This window comes from Arachis hypogaea, chromosome 18 (assembly GCF_003086295.3).
Source record: "Arachis hypogaea cultivar Tifrunner chromosome 18, arahy.Tifrunner.gnm2.J5K5, whole genome shotgun sequence".
NCBI classification, from domain to species: domain Eukaryota; kingdom Viridiplantae; phylum Streptophyta; class Magnoliopsida; order Fabales; family Fabaceae; genus Arachis; species Arachis hypogaea.
The window spans coordinates 105,954,511-105,973,466 of record NC_092053.1 but is presented as its reverse complement, the minus strand read 5'-3'; the positions used below and the strand labels follow the sequence as shown (position 1 = coordinate 105,973,466).

The following is an 18,956-nucleotide window of genomic DNA, read 5'->3' as shown; positions in this document are numbered from 1 at the left end:
CCGAGTTTCTCCTACTTAGTTGCATCCAGATTCTTGGGAGTTTTATGAAGATCTACCAACTAGTTAGCCATGTGCTCGACCTTCTCCTGTCTCAAAATTTTCTTTTATCTGTTTCAATTGACTAAACCTTTTAGCTCAAGAAAGCAATAATAAACCTCTTTCCGAGCTATTTAGGGTAGAAAAGTGTTTTCTATTTTTTAAGAGTCTTTCTACGACTTCAAAAATTATTACTTCAAAGTCCAACCTTGGAATTTGCAGTGCCTTCCATAGCAGTCGTTTGGATTTATGTTGTCGCTCTAACTTGATTCCAGTTGTTCTAAACGAATTTGATAACCATGACCTAATACCATGATTTTTGTTGCTTCTATGTTTCCCGACCCTTTAGGATTATGGATCTGAGAGCCTAGCTTTCGTCTTCTTAAGTCGCTTCTATCTCTGTCTTCAGTAATACACTTACCCTTCTCTGAATGTTGGGGTGTAAAAAGTGTTTGATCATTGTTTTGGAGCTTCCTACTATGGGATTTCAATTCAGATGCAGTATGTCCGTCTTTTGGATGAGCTTCCACCATGGTTTGGTATTGACTTTCAAGTCTCTAACAACAATGCTAATGTTCCATGCATTATCTACTAGACGTAAGATCCAGAATCCTTCTGATGAGGGTTTCGACGTCTTTTTCAATGAGGCAAATCTGTCTGAAGTCTTTGAGTGAGATTGGAGAGTAGTACTTGCAAGAGACTCTGATACTTAAGTTAGCAAGAGTTTAGGCAGACTCAATGAATTAGGATTGATAAATAACTGTGTGTGATGGGGTATTTATACAGCAGAGATGATGACTTGACTGTCACTCTGGAAGTCTCCCATCTATAATGGTGGGTAGTTATTACCTGATATTTAGGAGGAGTTATCCCATATTTCGAATAGTGGGCGAGTTTGTAGGCATGCATGTTAGTGCAATTGAAAGGCTTTTCTTGTCGTGTAGGCCAAGTTGAGCTTGGACCTAGGGATCCAAATTTTAGTCAAATCGAAAAAATTTTAGTAAAATGGGTCTCCTAGACTCTTTCACTATTTTTGATGGGCCTTTTTGGTCATGACGTTAGCCGACCGCCAAAGTATGAACAACTGGTAATAGTTAAAAATATATTACAAAAGAATGTGCAACTTTAAAACCACGCACGTGAATTCTAATCAAATAAAAAATGAGTTAACAGGCAAATTCGTCCTTGAAAAATTACTCATTTTTTAAATTAGTCCTCACATGATTTTTTTAATCATATTTGTCCTTGAAAGATAAAACATAAGTCAAATTTATCCTTCCGTTAGTTAGATGATGACGTGTCACGTTAAGTGCCACGTGACTTGATGAAGCGGTAGGTTAATGCCACGTGTCACATGATGATTGGTTGACGTGTCAGGTCAGTGACACCTAGCACGCCACGTGTCACTTGACATATAAAAATGTTATTTATAATCAAAATAGACATAAGTCATTTTCATCCCTAAAATTTTAAAAATTAATCAAATTAGTCCTTATATAATTTTTTTTTTATTTTTTCTTCATAATCTTAAATTTAAACTTTTTTTATAGTACTAATTTTAATATTATTTTTTAGATCTTAATAAACAAAATTCTCTTTACATAAAATAATAAAAATAATTTTTAAGGTAAACGAGTTTTTTATTATTTTTATTATTTTTAAAATTTTAAGGATGAAAATAATTTTTGTCTGGACTTTCAAGGACTATTTTGATTATAAATAACTTTTTTACATGTCAATTAATTATCTTGTGACACGTGACATTAACTTACAACGTCATCATTTAACTAACGGAAGAACCAATTTGACTTATGTTTTATCTTGTAAGGACTAATATGACTAAAAAAATTCTTTGAGGATTAATTTAAAAAATAGCTAATCTTTTAGGGACAAATTTAACTATTAATCCAATCTAAAATCGTTGTAAAATAATAAATAAAACAATAAATGTAGAAATAAAATAGATGGAGTGAAAGAACTTTATTAATTCTCTAATATGTATACATAATATCTCATTATAATTGAGATTTTATCTCACACTCTTAATAATATAACTGCTATTATATATATATATATACACACACGTTTGTGTTGTGCGTATTTGGTCTTTCATAAAATGCCTATTTATAGACATACAAGAGCATATTCTTGAAAGGAAAAGTATAGGGTACTAACATATTATCTGTCAACTTCTGCCAACTTTTATTTATAATTGTGTTTTATGGAAGTGTGTTCGTGGATGTGTCTAATAATTAATATATTTTAAATACATATATAAAGAGACACATCCAAAAAATATATCTATAAAGACACTTCTATTAAACATAGTTATAAAAAAGATATTTTTATTAGATACATCTATAAACACACTTCCATAAAACACAATTATAAATAAGAGTTAGCAGAAGTTGACAGATATGCTGTTGGTAACGTAGCGGAACCGTTCTTGAAAAAACCATGCTTGAGTTTGATGATTTAATTTCCAAGATCAACCCCCTGTGATTTTGATACATAGTTTAATTTCCAAGATTGACCAAATTTATTATGTGCACCAGCAAGGACATTTACTTTCATAACAAAAATTCATTTAACGACTTTTTAAAGCTGGCTAAAATTGAAAGCTACTATTAAATAAAGACTTTGCTAATTAATGTTTAAATGGTACATTTTTAAAAGTAAAAAAACGCATATTAAGAATATTATAAAAAAATAATTTATTAAAAATTAATAAAAATATATATTTTTTCCTTTATAATGTACTAAGTACATAAACTTTAAAATTTTTTATTATTATATTTATAAAGTATATTTTTCAACCATAAATTAACTAAATTTATTAAATACTCCATGCATTATATTTATAGTTATAAAAATTAGATCAGATCAACTGATTTGATCAGAAAATCAATAAACTGAATTTTAAATTAGTTTGGTCTAATATTTTGAGTAATTATAAAAAAATAGTCAAAATAAAACTGAATGGATCAATACTGATGCAAATCGGAATTGAGCCGCTAGTCAATCGGTGATCAATTCGCGCGCTGATAACGTCATACTGATATCGAGGCTCGAGCTGTTAAATTTAACAAAAATAAACTCTAGTTTGGTTTAAACTTAGGACCTCTAGCACATGCAATAACTTGGTAATCACTAGGTCAAGTTATTTTTCCTTACATTTAACTTTTTTTTAATATATAATATATATAAATTTAATTATATTTTTAAAATTATATTTATTAGTTATAATTTAAATAATTTAACCAATATTTCATCAATCGAATTACGAGTAAATTTTCATAATAATTTTTAAAATTTAAACAATTATTTAATGTGGTTCTCAAAATTCTAACTTCATTATAATAATCATTTAGATTAAGTTCCAGACACCATAGTAATCCCTAAGCTCATTCTAGCTGAAAATAAGAATTCCTCCATTTCCAAATCTTACAATTCATCCATGTAACTTTGCAATTCATAAAAAAAACTAGAGTTCTTCCTTACCTTCCCCCAATTTAGTTCTTTCTCCAACTATAATTCCGTCCACAACCTCCTCCTTTTCGTCACCACTGTTATTACTGGAGGCCTTCACCTCGTCACCTTTGTCTACGCATCCTTTCTCGTCATCGTCATGGTTGCGGCGATAGATTTTAGGCAGAAAAGTACCATCTTTAAGGTTTGGGAATAGGATCTAGTGCAGTAATTTGTGTTGTTTTTTGGCGGACTCCATTGAAAAAGCCAGGTTTCGATTCCGAATTTTATTTTTTATGATCTTTTGGTTTTGGAAAATAAAACTCTTAACTCTTCTTGCTTGTAATAGAAGAAACGAACAACTAACTCAATTTTGAGTCGGATGTTTTTTTGTCTCAAAATTTTGACTATATAAAACCCTACAACAGCACTATTGATGAAGAGAAGAAGAAGAAAGAGAAAAAAATTGGAAGTAGAAAAGACGAATCGAGTGATAATCCAAATGGCTTCGTTTTTTCCAAATTGAATTCCAAACTAAAATAACAACGGTTTGACACCTCTAGCATAATAACGTAATACTAAGTCCATGCGCCAATAGCCGACTCATTACGAAAAGATACCTAAAATTACTATGATGTTTTTTTTTTTTTAATATCAAAAATAGGAGATTCGAACCCACAACCTCTTAATTGAGTATGAAGAGACTATGCCATTTGAACTATTACTTATTAACAAAATTACTATGATGTTAGAACTATATTTAAAAGGCTACAATAATAAAATTAAAATTTCAAAGACCGCATTAAATAATTATATAAATTTGAGGACTATTATAAAAATTTACTCATCAAACCACTAACCAAATGATCCATTGTCTGAATCGATTATCCATTCGGCTTTGGTACCTACAGTCTTACCTCACGATTAGAGTAACATTAAACTTTTATTAGGGCATTAAAAAGAAAAGATCTTGGAAACAAGAGGTCCTGATTTGTTTTAGACTTGAGAGAGAAATGGCCTCTTTGACACTCTCAGTCTCCGCTGCTACAGCTACAACACAGTCACAGCTCACACTACTCCGATTCCACCGACGGTTTCCTTCAACGCATTCCATTCCTCTTCTCAAACTCACTCCCCTGATTACTCCCTCATCTTCCTTCGGGTTCGAAATTTCTTCTTCTAATTTCGATGCTTTTTTCCCCGTGTATTTGCTTATATTTACTATTTTATAGTTTCTAGTTTTGTTTCCGGGTTTCGAATTTCGCACTAACTTCTACTGACAATTTTGAGTTCATTTTTCAAATTTCACAATTTTTGCCGCAGTACATTTGACACCCCACATACCGCTGTTTATGGTGTGCTGAACTTGATGTAGCTTTCATTAGTTTCTTTTCAAATCGTGCTCATAACAACTCTGATTTTGATTTTTTTTTTTCCCATTCCTTCCTTGAAAGAATACCTGTATCTAATTTTGCATACTACAATTTCACCCTTTTGGACAAATTTGGATCCAGGAAGTTCGTTTTCAAAAATACCACGTAAACACCAAAATTAATTGAGTCACCAATCAGCCACATACATATAGTGGTATACATATCCTAACATCGTTCCGTGTTTGATTTTTAGAGTTGAAATGTTTGAATAATTCTGTTGAAATATTTGATTACTTATTGGTTTGATTGTTAATTTTAAAGTATTCGCTTAGAGAAATGCTCAAGGGCAAGCAGAATTTATTGTTTTTGACTATCATTTTTAGTCATTAATCGAATTAGTTAATCTAGTTATTTAATAACATTTATTTTAGCCCATACTTTTAAATAATGATAGCTAACCGCTGACCAAAAACAATAAATTCTGCTGGCCTCTATGGTTTTTGAAATGTTTTGGATTCTTTTATGGTTTGATTGCTTTAATAGCAATGCGCCAATGCATGATTATATGTATTGAAAAGTTTGGTTATTGACTTTGTATTCATCGAAACATTTCAATGTTAATTGGTTTCACCACTAAAATGTAAAATGTTTTAGATTAATTATCGTAAATTTGATTGTTACCTTTGGGATGTTTGATTATAACTATTGAAATGTTTGGTGGCTCAATTTTTTGGATATGTAAATTCTGTGTGTTGTGCATGGTTAAGGAAGTGGGTGGTGTTAGACATGAATGTGGGGACAGTTTTTTCTGAACTATGAAGTGAAGAAAACGGACTGTCCGATTTCTTTATTAAATACCTGCGTGTGATCAGTTGGAATTTGCTTTTTCTTCTTTCCTTCAAACTCAGAAAAAGTCAAACACCCTTTTGGAATGCCGTGGTATATTCCGACAGTATTATCACTTGATAATTTTACCCATTTCTTGTATTCCTCACTAGAGTTGAGAATAGCCAGAAAATATTCAGCAATTTCTTTTCTACTGACCAAACAATCTCCGATTGTTCCTGCATAAGGAATTAAAACAAAGGCATGATTTCTATCAACAAAATGTAGATATTATCCAAAAGTTTGAACTACAAAAGCTAAACTAAAACAGAAATAGTATATTGCTTTTCATGAGGATAGCTGTTTTTGTGGTACGTTTGCTTCACTTTTACGAGTTTGCTTGTTAGTGAAGGAAGGAATTTGGTATGAAAACAATTCTGCACTTTCTTAATGAAGGAAGATAACTTGAAGCATAGAAGATGAAGAAATATTGTGGCATGAGAACATTTGAAAAATGAAATCGTTAACTGCACCAAGAAAGGCAGAATGGTCTTATGGTCCAATCTTTAAGAATAAACTTTAATAGTTGCCAACTCAACTAGTTTTGGATCTGATAGTTAAGTTCATTAAGTTTCTATATGCCTGTAGTATCTAAACATTTATTTAAAGGAATTTAGAGTGTGTTTGGAATATAAAAGAAAGGGAAATTATTTGAATTAAGATAAGCTCAATTGAATTGATTTGATTTGACTAATAAATCAAATCATGTTTGGAATAATTATGAAAAGAATGGGTTTGCAATTGCCTTGATTTCCAAATCAATTATTACGTTTAAAAAGATCTTAAATTTGATTCTCTTTGCAAGGTCATCAATTGGAGCATTGTGTTTGGGTTGGTAAAAGTTTTTTTTATTAGTACTAAGGGTTGGTAAAAGTTTAAAGGACGAAATAGTCTTTTCAAATATTTATAACTCAAATAAATCCAAATCATATTATATCCTATCTAACAAGGGAAGAAGATCAAAACTTTGACTACTATCGAAGGATTCGAGACTTCAAGGTAAAAAAGGCTCTAAAACAGATGAAAAATAGCAGGACAGTAGGACTTGATAATATTCCAATTGAGGTTTGGAAGGGCATTGGAGGAAAAGGTATCAACTGGTTAACCAAACTTTTTAATGAGATTTTAAGGTCAAAGAAAATGCATGATGAGTGGAGAAAGAGCACCTTAGTACTTATCTACAAGAATAAGGGGGATATAGAAAGTTGCGGAAACTATAGAGGGATCAAGCTCATGAGTCATACCATGAAGTTATGGGGAAGGGTGATAGAACGGAGGTTGAGAAAAGAGACACAAGTAACAGAGAACCAATTTGGATTTATGCCAGGCAGATCTACCACTGAAGCGATATACCTATTAAGAAGGATGATAGAGAAGTATCGTAGTAATAAAAGGGATCTACATATAGTGTTTATTGATTTGAAAAAAAGCGTATGATAGGGTGCCAAGAGAGGTTTTATGGAAGGTTTTAAAAAAGAAGAGAGATGTATGATGGGGTCACAACTAGTGTGAAAACTCAAGGTGGTGTGACAGAGGAATTTTCTATTGGTATAGGATTACACCAGGGATCATCCTTAAGTCCATACCTTTTCACATTAGTCTTGGAAGTACTCACAGAGCATATCCAAGAGCTTGTGCCATGGTGCATGCTTTTTGCCGATGATATCATCCTTATAGGAGAGTCAAGGGAGGACCCAAATAAGAAGTTGGACTTTTGGAAAGAAGCTCTGAAAGTGTATGGTCTGCGCATAAGCCGTAGCAAGACGGAATATATGGAATGTAAGTTCAGTTTTAGAAGGGAAAACCCTAATATAGAAGTGAAGATTGGAGAAAACATCTTACGAAAAGTTAAAAGTTTTAAGTATCTTGGGTGCATCATACAGGATAATGGAGAGATTGAACAAGATGTAAATAATAAGATCCAAGTAGGTTGGTCAAAATGGCGGAGTGCATCTGGTTTTATATGCAACAAAAAACTGCCTATAAAACTTAAAGGTAAATTCTATCGCACCGCTATAAGACCGACTATGCTTTATGGTACGGAGTGTTGGGCGGCCGAAGGGGAGCACAGGCATAAGCTAAGTGTGACAAAGATGAAGATGTTGAGATGGATGAGTGGTCATACGCGATTAGATAAAATAAGAAACGAAGATATACAGGAGAGAGTTGGAGTAGCATCCATTGTGAAAAAGATGGTTGAATCGCGTCTTAAGTGGTTTGGACATGTGAGAAGAAGATCGATAAAACACCCAGTCAGGAGGGTGGATGAGATGGAAGATGGACCAGAGGCGAGAAGCAGAGGAAAACCTAAGAAGACCATCCATGAGGTGGTCAAACGAAATTTACATGTAAACAGTCTCTCTGTAGACATGATACATGATAGAGTACAATAGCGTCGTTTGATTCATGTAACCGACTCCACCTAGTGGGACAAGACTTTGTTGTTGTTGTTGTTGTTGTTGTATAAGATATGAAAAGTATAGGATTCGACTAATAAATTCTTTCTTATTTTGTTAAATTCCAAATACATTATTTGATTTCTAAATCAATTCTTCTCTAGGTTTGTTGGATTCCAAACACACTCAATAATGCAAATTCAATATAGACTATATGGTCTTCTTTCTTAATAGCAGAAGAGATTTTGTTATGGCCCACGCGTACGCGTGGCCCCTATTTCAGTAAAACTGAATTTTTGTGTTTTTAACCTTAATTTCAAATTTTTAAACCTCTATTTTCATTCTTTTAACCTTAAAGCATAGTAGTAACTCTAGTAATAAGATGAAGTTAGAAAATGGGGTAGTTTGGAGGTGAAGTAAGACTGAAAATTGATGAATTATCTATGGAAATGTAAATACTTGGAGTGCATATGGTGTTGACTTTAATGAAAATGATTATGCAATGATTACAAGTATTATGAATGCTTTTGGATTATGCATTCAATTATTTGAGATACGAGTTTCCTTAGGTAAAGTACCGTGGCTTGCCACCACGTGTTCCAGGTTGAGACTCAATACTCTATTGACCCTACGTCGTAAGGGTGACTGGGCACATATAAATTTCCGGGAATGGTACCCCATTGTGTGTGTGTGTGTGTGTGAAAAAGCTATGCATAGACTCTCGAGGATGCGCGACAGGAGGACAGTCCAGGGTTTAGCAGCCGGACTTGTCGGGTTGGCTTGATAACCGACAGATGAGGCTCATCAGCCATAGGACAGGCATACATCATGTGCATATTGTTTGCTTGTTTGCTATGCATTAATTGGGAGTGCCTAATTAATTATAATATGTTAACTGTTATACTTGCTATTTGTATTACTTGTATTCTATCTGTGTTTGCTTTTGTTTGATTATCTGTCTATGCAAATTCACTGGAAATGGAGGAATGGAGGAAAGCTGGAAAGACTAAGGTTAAGTTCAAGTTAAGCTTAGATATCCTTAGTAGACCACCTGTTTATGGTTTCTATATTAATACTTTAACCTTTAATATCTGAGTGTCGGCGTTCTAGGATTGCCTCTGGCATTCCCAAGATCTTATATCTTATGTGCATGACACATTTCCCATGCTGAGAACCCCCAGTTCTCACCCCATACTATGTTGTTGTTTTTCAGATGCAAGTCGAGAGGCACTTCAGTAGGCGTCTGGAGCTCTACAGCGAAGTGGTTTCTGGGTTATTATTTTGGGTGTATATTTGTATATAATCTTATGTATTTAACTCTCCGACAACTTACTTTATTTTGGTACCTCTTAGAGGTTTTATGGAGAACTAGGATTTTTAAACATGTATCTTTGGGTTAAAGGTTGTATATTTTGTATGTGAATATTCTCCGGCCAACCTTAGCTTCGTAGACTGAGTCGGAGGCTTGTTATCTTATATTCTTGACCTCCTAATCCTGTTTTCTGTTTAGTTGTGCTTATAAACTTTAGTTTTCTTCGCACACAAGTAATCCTTAATTCTGAGTATTATGCTTTTTATTTTGTGATTTTGCTTTATCTGTTTTTCAAGACTTACTGTATCCTTTTCGATATTATTATGTATATATTTTATTTTAGAGGTCGTAATACCACACCACCTCTGTTTTACGGTTTAAGCGTAAAGTTTTGTGTGGTAGGATGTTACATTATGGTAGACCAGAATGAAAGTACAGTTATGAGGAGGAAGATATATTATCCAAAATATATAAATTCTACTTAACTTCCCAGAGTAAAACACTCAAAATAGTCATTGAAAGATCACATGTGCATTCAATTTTGTCCTCAAAAATTCAGATGCCTCAAATTGATCCTAAAAGATACAACCATGAGTCAAATTAACCCTTCCATTAGTATGATGATGACATGTGGCATAAATAATTATGTGACACGTTATCATCTAATAGAAGACGGATTTGATTCATTGTTGTATCTTTACTAATTTGAATCCTCTGATGTTTCGAAGACCAAATTGACACATCTGATCTTTCAGAAATCATTTTAACCATTAACCAAGTGATGTTCGTTTAATAAACACAACACAGCAAACACAAGAAAAGGATAAAAATACTTTTAACACACCTGTTAAAATTAGTTTTGATAGTACTTCAACGTCAGGAACATCAGGAGATAAAACAGATGGTGTGTCTAAGACAAAAATATTGGGATGACTACCAATCTGAATGGAAAGCAAAGTTTTAGCAGAGAGAAAAGCATGAAAAGATGCAATTAAGACAAAATTTGCAACAAGTTCTTGATTAACTTGTCATTGGCTCAAAAAGTTAGGACATATAAACAATTTTCTTGGTTTTAGCATCTTAAGGGTATGCACACCTCAAAAAATAAGATTATGAAAATAAAAACTATATATATATATATATATATGCTTTATTTGAGTCTTTGCTAGATAACAATTAAAAACAAAATTGGATGCAAATTTTGTTCCTACTAGTTCCTGAAAATAAGGTAGGAATAACTATGCGTCATTAATTGCTTTTCGTTTATCTGTTTTTGCTTTTGTGAGGATCACTTGTCCCCCAAACCTCATGTCATTCTTCTGAGCCTTACTATATTCTTTTTATCAAAGCTAAACAGCAAAACTTTGTCAAAAACTTTTAAAAGAACAGAGAGCAAGCTAGAAGGTAGCATTAGACACAGGGTTTGAACAATCTTTTTTGTTTCACCTATAAAAGAATAAATTTATTTGGGAAGTCAACAAATAGAAGTACGAAATATTGGACGAAAGAAAACTATTTTGGAGTTTTACAAATATGTAATTCTACAAAAATATTAAAATATTATACAAACTGCAGGGATAAAACACAGCTAACCTTAAAACTTTTTATGTCTTTAGTCTCCCCAGGTTCTGGACTCACAGTTGCATGCCTCAACTTTCCTTTTTCTATAAAGTGAATTTTTCCATAGAGAATAAATTTTACAAGATAGAACTCATCAAACTGACAAAATACACATCAACTTGTGCTTTTCAAAAGTTGAGCATGTCAACTACTCTACATCAAAATTGTAAGAAAATTTTAAATTTAAATACCTGCTGCACTAATTCTCCCCACTTGATGCAAGGAATTGGCAAGAGCTGACTTTCCAACATTTGGAATTCCAATTAACATCACTGTTGCAGTATAATTAGCATGACTAGTTCCCCTCAATTCTCTCACTTGCCGCTGTATAAGGCCCAAAAGCTTTACAAAGGAAAAAGTCCAATTAGTAATTCATGAACAACTAGAAAATCGGTATCAATAAAATAAGAAGATCAATATAGATGTATCAAAATTATACTCTATTTAGCACATTTCATGGTTGTCATATTTCTATTGTAGAATATGCACAAGATCTTTTTCCCTTTTCTTTTGTATATTTTGAGTTTTCATGAAAGAATATTTTGTAAGTGCAGGAGAAACCAAAGATAACAAAGCAGGACATGCTATACTGCCTGCCAACAAGATGAGGTTGGGAGCAACCTTTAGTGAACATATAGAGAATGAAGGAGAAGATTTCAGCAAATTCAAGATGATTTCACCTTATGTAACTTTCTATGATATCACCATTCAAATTGGTGAGTAAACTATATCTAACGGTTGATATATCCACTAACAAGAAAGTGGAACGAATTCATATTCCCTACAAAATCAGTAGCAAACCATCAGATGTTTCCATAGAGAATGCTGAGTTCTTAAGAATCCTAAATTACCTTTCTCCATCTATGCTTGAGGCTCAGAAAATAGGTGCTGATTGGTCATATTTTGATCTTGAACTGGAGGTATTGACAGCCATTTATGGGTTAGCAAGGAAATAGGCCGAGGAATTGAACATTTGGCAGCAGGAGCGGTGGGCTTTGTAAAGGATAGTTATATAAACAGGATTTGATCGTGTGGAAAGTGCTTTATTTCAAATGCATTTATTCAAATATAGAATGTTCTCTACTAGGCTGCATTTGAGACAAGGATAGGGTGGAACTTGACACTGAGACAGACACACAAGTATTCTTCCTTCTAATATGTGCATTGAGAAAGTGTATTTCAGTCCCTCCATGTGTTTTACTGTTTCTGTCTCTCTGACTCAGTGCTACCAAACATCTTTGCATACCTCTGTGTCCATGTATTTGTGTCTCTAAGACACTTATCAAATGGAGCCCTAGAGAACATATTCTAGAATTGAATTTACAAGAGAACACACATGAAGACTCAAGACGCCAAATTCTTTTTATAATCATATGAATCACTGCACATCAATTGAGAATCTCATTTTCACAATTCCACTCACTACAATATGCATCTTTTGCCACATGTGAAACAATAACAATAACAATAACAATAATAATAATAATAATTACTAGTCATGAAGGTTGCGATAAAATAAAATTGTACTTTAAAAAAGGAGTTCAGAATAGCAACAACACAGAAAACAATTTCAGAATCTCAAACTGACTTCTCCTAAGGAGCAAAAGTTATTTGCTAGACTGAAAAAAATCAAAATACTGTGCTACAAACAAAACCATTGATGCATCATGCCACATGTACATGTACACATTCAGTATAGTTTACCTCTTTGATGCTCTCCTTGTTATGAGCGTCGACTCCACATGATATGCAATTTGTTCTCCTAAAATAATCAGTCCATGCCTATTCACAAATGGATTACAAGAAAAATTTATGAAATAAATACACAATCAGAAGCTAAAACACTTCAAATGTCACTTGTTACCAGCATAAACAACCAGAATCCTTTTATCCCACTTGGTGGAGCCAAATGAATCGAATAACATCATTATTCATAAAATAACCTTGGTCGGTAAACAAGTCCTTTAGTATAGGTTCTTCTTAATGATTTTGTTTATATTTTTCTTAGTTTCCTTGTACTGCTAACTATTGGAACACCCTCTATTTTATCTAATCTTCTTACCAAGGCTTTTGCAATTTTTCTCACATGACCAAACCACTTAAAACTCTAGTTTCAATAATATTTCCTACTATAACTTTCTCTCTGATGCCTAATTTCACTCACTACAATGTGTGATTGTAGATTGAATAAGGTAACCTCAATCATCCTTTGTTAGATTAGTCCATTAATTAATTAGTAGAAGGTAACTATAGGTTATTCAGTTAGTTTAACTTCAAAGCTTCTATATATGAGCTAACAACTTCATTGTGTAAACGCAACTTTTCTCATTAATTTCAAGTCTTCCCCCTTCTCTACCAAGAATTTCAACAACTAGAGGAAAGCTCACATTGAAGAATACTTACAGTCTTTAGATCTTATTAATTTAGCAACCAATGGAACATACTTGGTGAATATTTTACTTTTAACTATACATGCCTTCTAATTAAAAGTCAGAATCAATACTATCCAGTGTCATGTATTATAATATTACAATATTATTGTGAAAGTGGTGTAGCATTCTTAGTGTATTTGGAAAGTGTCTTCATTTCAGAAACCAAAATGCCCAGAAAACAGAAAAACCAAAAAGGGTGAGGATTACATACTTGCGAACCAGATCGACCAGCAAGATCCGCTTTGTTCAGTGCTATAATTTGCCTAGAGGAGCATAGGTTGTTTCTTAATAACTCACATTCTGAAGACAAAGGAATCTGAAATTAGAGGGATGAAGAAAAAAGTAAGTTTAAAATAAGGGAAAGAAACAAAAGATAGAAGCTGAAACACGATTTACAGAGGACTGAAACAGCACAAAAGTTTGCGGTGGCATGCTACCCTTGCATCTCTGACTTCAACAATGAGATCCACCAATGGTAACCTTTCAACAAGTGCACGAGAAGCAGCAGCCATCAGAGAGGTGTACCATGGTGCTTGTGCTCTTTTTGTCCTTCCAATTTTCTCCTTTACAGCTGTGCCTACTTGTCTCGCAAAATGTGTTGCTGTTGCTGCCATACCAGATGTTGAACATGGCCATGCACTACATGCAGAAATTTATGACTGTTTTTCAAAACATGGAAATTAGCAATCAGGAATACCCATCTTGTCAATTAGTTTAACTAAGTAGTGAATAAAACAAGGCTTTTTATATCATATAGGTTGGTCATTCAATAGCCAAGCATAACTGTGATGCCCGGCAAATATAAAGTTTGGCACCAATAAGTACTCTTCACTAATTTTCTTTGACATCTAAGCTCATAAACTTCATGTTTGCAACACTAAGCAAGGGCCGCAAGAAAAGCTATAGAAATTGATATTAAAAAACAGATATAATAAAATTGATTATCAAATATGTAGCTGTCTCTTACAATATAGTAAAATATTCATCAAAAGAAAATTACTTTTAGAATCATATGTTGGGTAAACTACCAAAACTGTATTCAATTTTTGAACATGCTGACAAAAATACCTTATGATGTTAAATATAGACATATTCTCAAAAAGTGTTTTAAAGATTGAATTTTAATGTGGTTTTTTGCAAACATGATTATAAAAATGAAACATTTTTATTCTCAAAACAGAATCACGAGTTTTGGAAATAATATGACAAAAATTATGTGCTCTCCTTAAGAATTCAGAGAGAACAGACAATTGGATCAGAATCTCTCAATGTGATATTATTGGTTGGGCATGAATGAGTTGTGATTGCAGAATATATAGGGCTTATATATTCTGTAATCACAACTCATTCACACACAATATAGTTGGAGGTACAGCAGTCACTACAGTTACAGCTGTCACTGACTACCAGGCAGTTACCTACTGCTCTTAGTGTCTATACACCTATACTCTATAACTCCTCATTCTGATTGATCTATGTTATCTGGAAAATTTTGTCCCTGACTGATTGAATGTGAAGAGATGTATGTGAGTCTAAGACTGACACATACAGATCAATTAGATAAAACTTGTCAATTAATCCTTCATAGAGATTAATCAGAAAAACATGCCTAATCACCAAGTTTGATTTACTTTAAGTAAACCAAATTTTTAAAGATCCAGCATAAAGAACAAGGAATGGAATGGAGCAATTCAAATTCATGTATCAAATAATATCACCCAATCTTTGAGTATAACTAATAAACTCTATACGCATGGTGCCATGGTTGGCAAACTATGCTCCTCTTGTCAGGTCGAGGAACAAACAGCAATACAATCATTATTTTCCATCAAAATAAAACAAATCATGAGAAAAGTATAATTCTTAAGTTTATAGATCAATGTAACATTTTGAGTTTGAATTATCTTGTTGCTAGAAAGCGGTAGCCGATGCTAGAAATGAAGGATTCTTGTAACGGGTTTCACATCTATCTCCATCTTAAAATGACAAAGTAATCTTAATCTCAGGACCAAAAAGGAGATCATTCACGAAAACCTTGACAAGAAGTGCAAGTGCCATATTCCCACCCAGTGTGCCTTACCTGTCAGTCATGAACACATCTTGATATCTCATGCATTGCTACTTGCCTGGAGTTAGTACATAGTGAAAGAGGCAACATCTCTAAAACAATTAATCTTTTCATATTATGAAACATTCATCAAGCATTCATCGGGAAAATTGCAACACTAGTCCAAGATTTTCCTCCTTCATTAAGATAACCCCGTATCAATGTGCTCATCCTTCTACAAGAACATCATTTCGGATGAAACACATGTAGCCAAATGTCATCATTCTGAATACACAACCCAACTACTTCCAGTTGTTGCCTTCACTCCCTGCTCCTTCATCAGCATTCTAATTTTCTCAGCTTCCTAATGTCATCATTCTGAATACACAACCCAACTACTTCCAGTTGTTGCCTTCACTCCCTGCTCCTTCATCAGCATTCTAATTTTCTCAGCTTCCTCCTGTCTCCCAACACTAGCATACATTTTTGCCAACAGCACATAATTGGCAGGATTATCAGGCTCAATCTCTGACAAAGCTCTAGCCGCAATCTCTGCCAATTCCAGATCACCAAAGTTCCGACAAGCCCCAAGAAGGGCACCCCATGCTTTGGCAGTGACTTTCACTGGCATCTCTTGTATAACTTGATATGCTTCATGTAACCTGCCTGCCCTGCTCAGAACATCAACTAAACACGAATAATGATCACTATTTGGTTCAACACCAAAATCTTTGTACATCCTAGTAAAATAATACAAGGCTTCATCAGCTAATCCAGCATGGCTACAAGCTTTCAAAACCCCAAGAAAAGTAATCCCATCAGGCTGCACTTTTGCAAATTCCATTTGCTTGAAGATTTCTAAAGCATCCCTTGCCCGCCCATGGAGAGCATATGCAGATATCAAGCTGCTCCATGCAACTAAATCCCTTTCCTTCATTCTCCAAAACACATCATGCGAATGCATAAGGCAACCACTTCGGCCATACGCCTCAACTAGACCACTACTCAACTGGGGATGGGAGTCGATGTCATTCCTTATTGCATAACCATGAATCTCCTTAATCAAATTCAAAGCTGCTACCCCAACAGCAGCAGGAAGCAGAGCAAGAAGGGTTATCAAGTGTGGCTTCAATCCAAGTTCAATCATCTTTCTATAGAATGCTATAGCCTTGAATGACCCATCATCCAGTCTTGCCATACCAGCTATAATTGAATTGAAAGTTGATTCATTAGGCATGATATCCATGGCTTGGAACAGCTGTAAAGCATTACCCACTTCATGAGAATGTGAATAGAGCGATATCATTGCATTCCACACAACTACATTTCTACTGGGAATTTCATCAAACAGCTGGCGTGCAGAAGAAACAGAGACGCATTTCCCGTACAAATCCACAAGCGCGCTGGCAACAAACTGGTTCGAAAGAAAGGAGGCTTTGGAGACATGAGCATGGATTGAAGTGCCAAGTTGGGGGCGATTCAGGGCAGTGCAGGATTTGAGTATGAGGGAGAAGACATGGGCATCAAGGGTCAAGGCAAGAGATGAATGCATGTGTCGGAAAACAGCAAGCGCTTCTTCATGACGACCACCGCTTATGTGGGAGGATATGTGCTTGGTGAATGAAAGCAAGCGTGTAAGGTTGGTAGAGTAAGATCCCATGATCAGTTGACTAAGACATCCACCCTGTAATTCCTTTGGGTTATTAATTAATTAAGCCATGCCTATGGTAATAACCTTTCTAAGCGTGGGAAATGGATTCAACCCAAAGGGCTCTCCAATGCTCGTTTCTCTCCTATGGCCATTAGGATATCTAGCTCGTTTTTTGAATGTGTTTTATACTTTTATGTAATATTTGTTCTAATGAAACGTTCGATAACATTACCAAAGGAGAGTTTCATTTCTAGTTGAAGGTGAAAGTCAAATAAAGTTAAGTCCGAGAAGAAACAGCAAGAAGTAAGAGAAAAGAAGACACTCACAGATTGAAGACACAGCTTTGTGCGCGGCTCTCGGCTGATTTCGGTAATTCGGTGGACGTTACAAAACTCCCTTTTCTTTAAATAAAGAAGAAAAAAAAAAAAAAATAGAACTTGCTTTTGTGGGTGTGGTTTTTAGAATGGTTGTGACTTTATGTTGAATTTATTTGATTGACGTTAATATTTGTTGAATTGATGAGTCTAGGAGTGTGGCAGAGAATCGGATATAGCAGAGACAAAAATCTCTGCTCAATGTCCTCTATTGGAAACACGGAATTTTGGACTTTCTTAAATTTGAATAGTTATGGGGCTTCCACAGTTTCACGGTACTATGGAGGGGTGTTATTAGTTCGATCTTTATAAAGTACCAATTAATCGGTTTGCTATTTGTGTAACAATTGAATTGAATCTAACTGAATTAAAGCGGCTTGATTCGGTCAGTTTTTTTTATTTTTAAATTCTAGCTAATAAAAAATTAATTTTAATAAAATAATATTTAAAATAATTAATAAACTGAAATAACATTATATTACATTCAAATTCAATACAATTTTAACTCATTCCAACAACTAAACATAAAACAAACATATTTGTTAAGTCTAAAATTTTCATTTCAATGCATTACTAAGTCACTTTTTCGGTTTGGTTTCTATCGAGTCAATCGAAAATCAAACCGAACCGATCGGTTTAATTCGGAAAACGATGAGAAAAAATTGATTCCACACAAACTCACCGGCAAGTGTACCGAGTCGCATCAAGTAGTAAAACTCACAAAAGTGAGGTCGATCCTACAGGGATTGATGGATCAAGAAATTTTAGTTGGGTGATGAATTTAGTTAAGCAGACAGTTGATGATTTGAGTGGAATTTGATTAACAGAAAGTAAATTGCAAGAAAGCTAGAGTGCAGAATGTAAATTGACAGAAAGGTAAATTGCAGAAAGCTTAAATGGTTGAAACTTAAAGTGCAAGAAATTAAAAGAGCTGAAACTTAAATTGCAAGAAAGGTAAATAACTGAATCTTAAAGTGCAATAAATTTAAATTGCAGAATCTAAATTGCTAGGAAACTTAAATTGCATGAATAATAAAGGAATTTGGGTGTTGGGAATCAAAACAGAATGTAAACTGCAGAAAATCAAAGTAAATGATTCATTAGGGTTTGGAGATATCCTAATCCTTCATGAATCAATTGGTCTCAACTCCTTTCTCAATCATATGAGTAGATCTATGGCGGATTGAAATTGATTGGATCCCAATTTCTTGGCAATCCAATCTCTCTAATCACAATCAATCTTGCCAATTCCTTGATCTAATTGTCATGAGAAGAGTTAGAGCACATTCTTTTATCTATAAGCCACACAAATTCTCAAAACATCAATTCCTCCCGAATGGTGTTAGTTAGGAGAATTGTGAA

At 33.9% G+C, this 18,956-nt stretch overlaps 1 protein-coding gene and 1 long non-coding RNA gene across 10 annotated transcripts; one reads left to right on the top strand and one right to left on the bottom strand.

The window, feature by feature from the left end:
* The first annotated feature begins 4,480 nt into the window (after positions 1-4,480).
* Positions 4,481-9,843, top strand: LOC112771379 (uncharacterized). Its single transcript, XR_003187043.3, has 2 exons — positions 4,481-4,666; positions 9,372-9,843. It is a non-coding gene; the product is annotated as an uncharacterized lncRNA (long non-coding RNA).
* On the bottom strand, positions 5,512-17,868 carry LOC112771378 (putative pentatricopeptide repeat-containing protein At1g03510). 9 transcript variants are annotated; one of them, XM_072226087.1, is made up of 8 exons: positions 17,547-17,868; positions 13,960-14,181; positions 13,734-13,838; positions 12,795-12,872; positions 11,282-11,432; positions 11,064-11,134; positions 10,315-10,411; positions 5,512-5,941 (listed from the first exon to the last, which is right to left on the bottom strand). In XM_072226087.1, exons 2-8 carry the CDS (start codon positions 14,134-14,136, stop codon positions 5,691-5,693), a joined length of 930 nt encoding a protein of 309 aa, XP_072082188.1. In that variant the 5' UTR covers positions 14,137-14,181; positions 17,547-17,868; the 3' UTR covers positions 5,512-5,690. The 9 variants fall into 9 exon arrangements, with proteins under 9 accessions (XP_072082188.1, XP_072082189.1, XP_072082187.1 ...); XM_072226088.1 differs by having other exon boundaries at positions 13,960-14,161; positions 17,547-17,804; XM_072226086.1 differs by lacking the exon at positions 17,547-17,868 and adding an exon at positions 15,603-15,776 and having other exon boundaries at positions 13,960-14,161.
* Between the last annotated feature and the right edge of the window lie 1,088 nt (positions 17,869-18,956).

Coding starts and splice junctions, on each gene's coding strand:
- LOC112771378 (XM_029295141.2), bottom strand. CDS start 17,229: ATGGGATCTTACTCTACCAACCTTACACGCTTGCTTTCATTCACCAAG.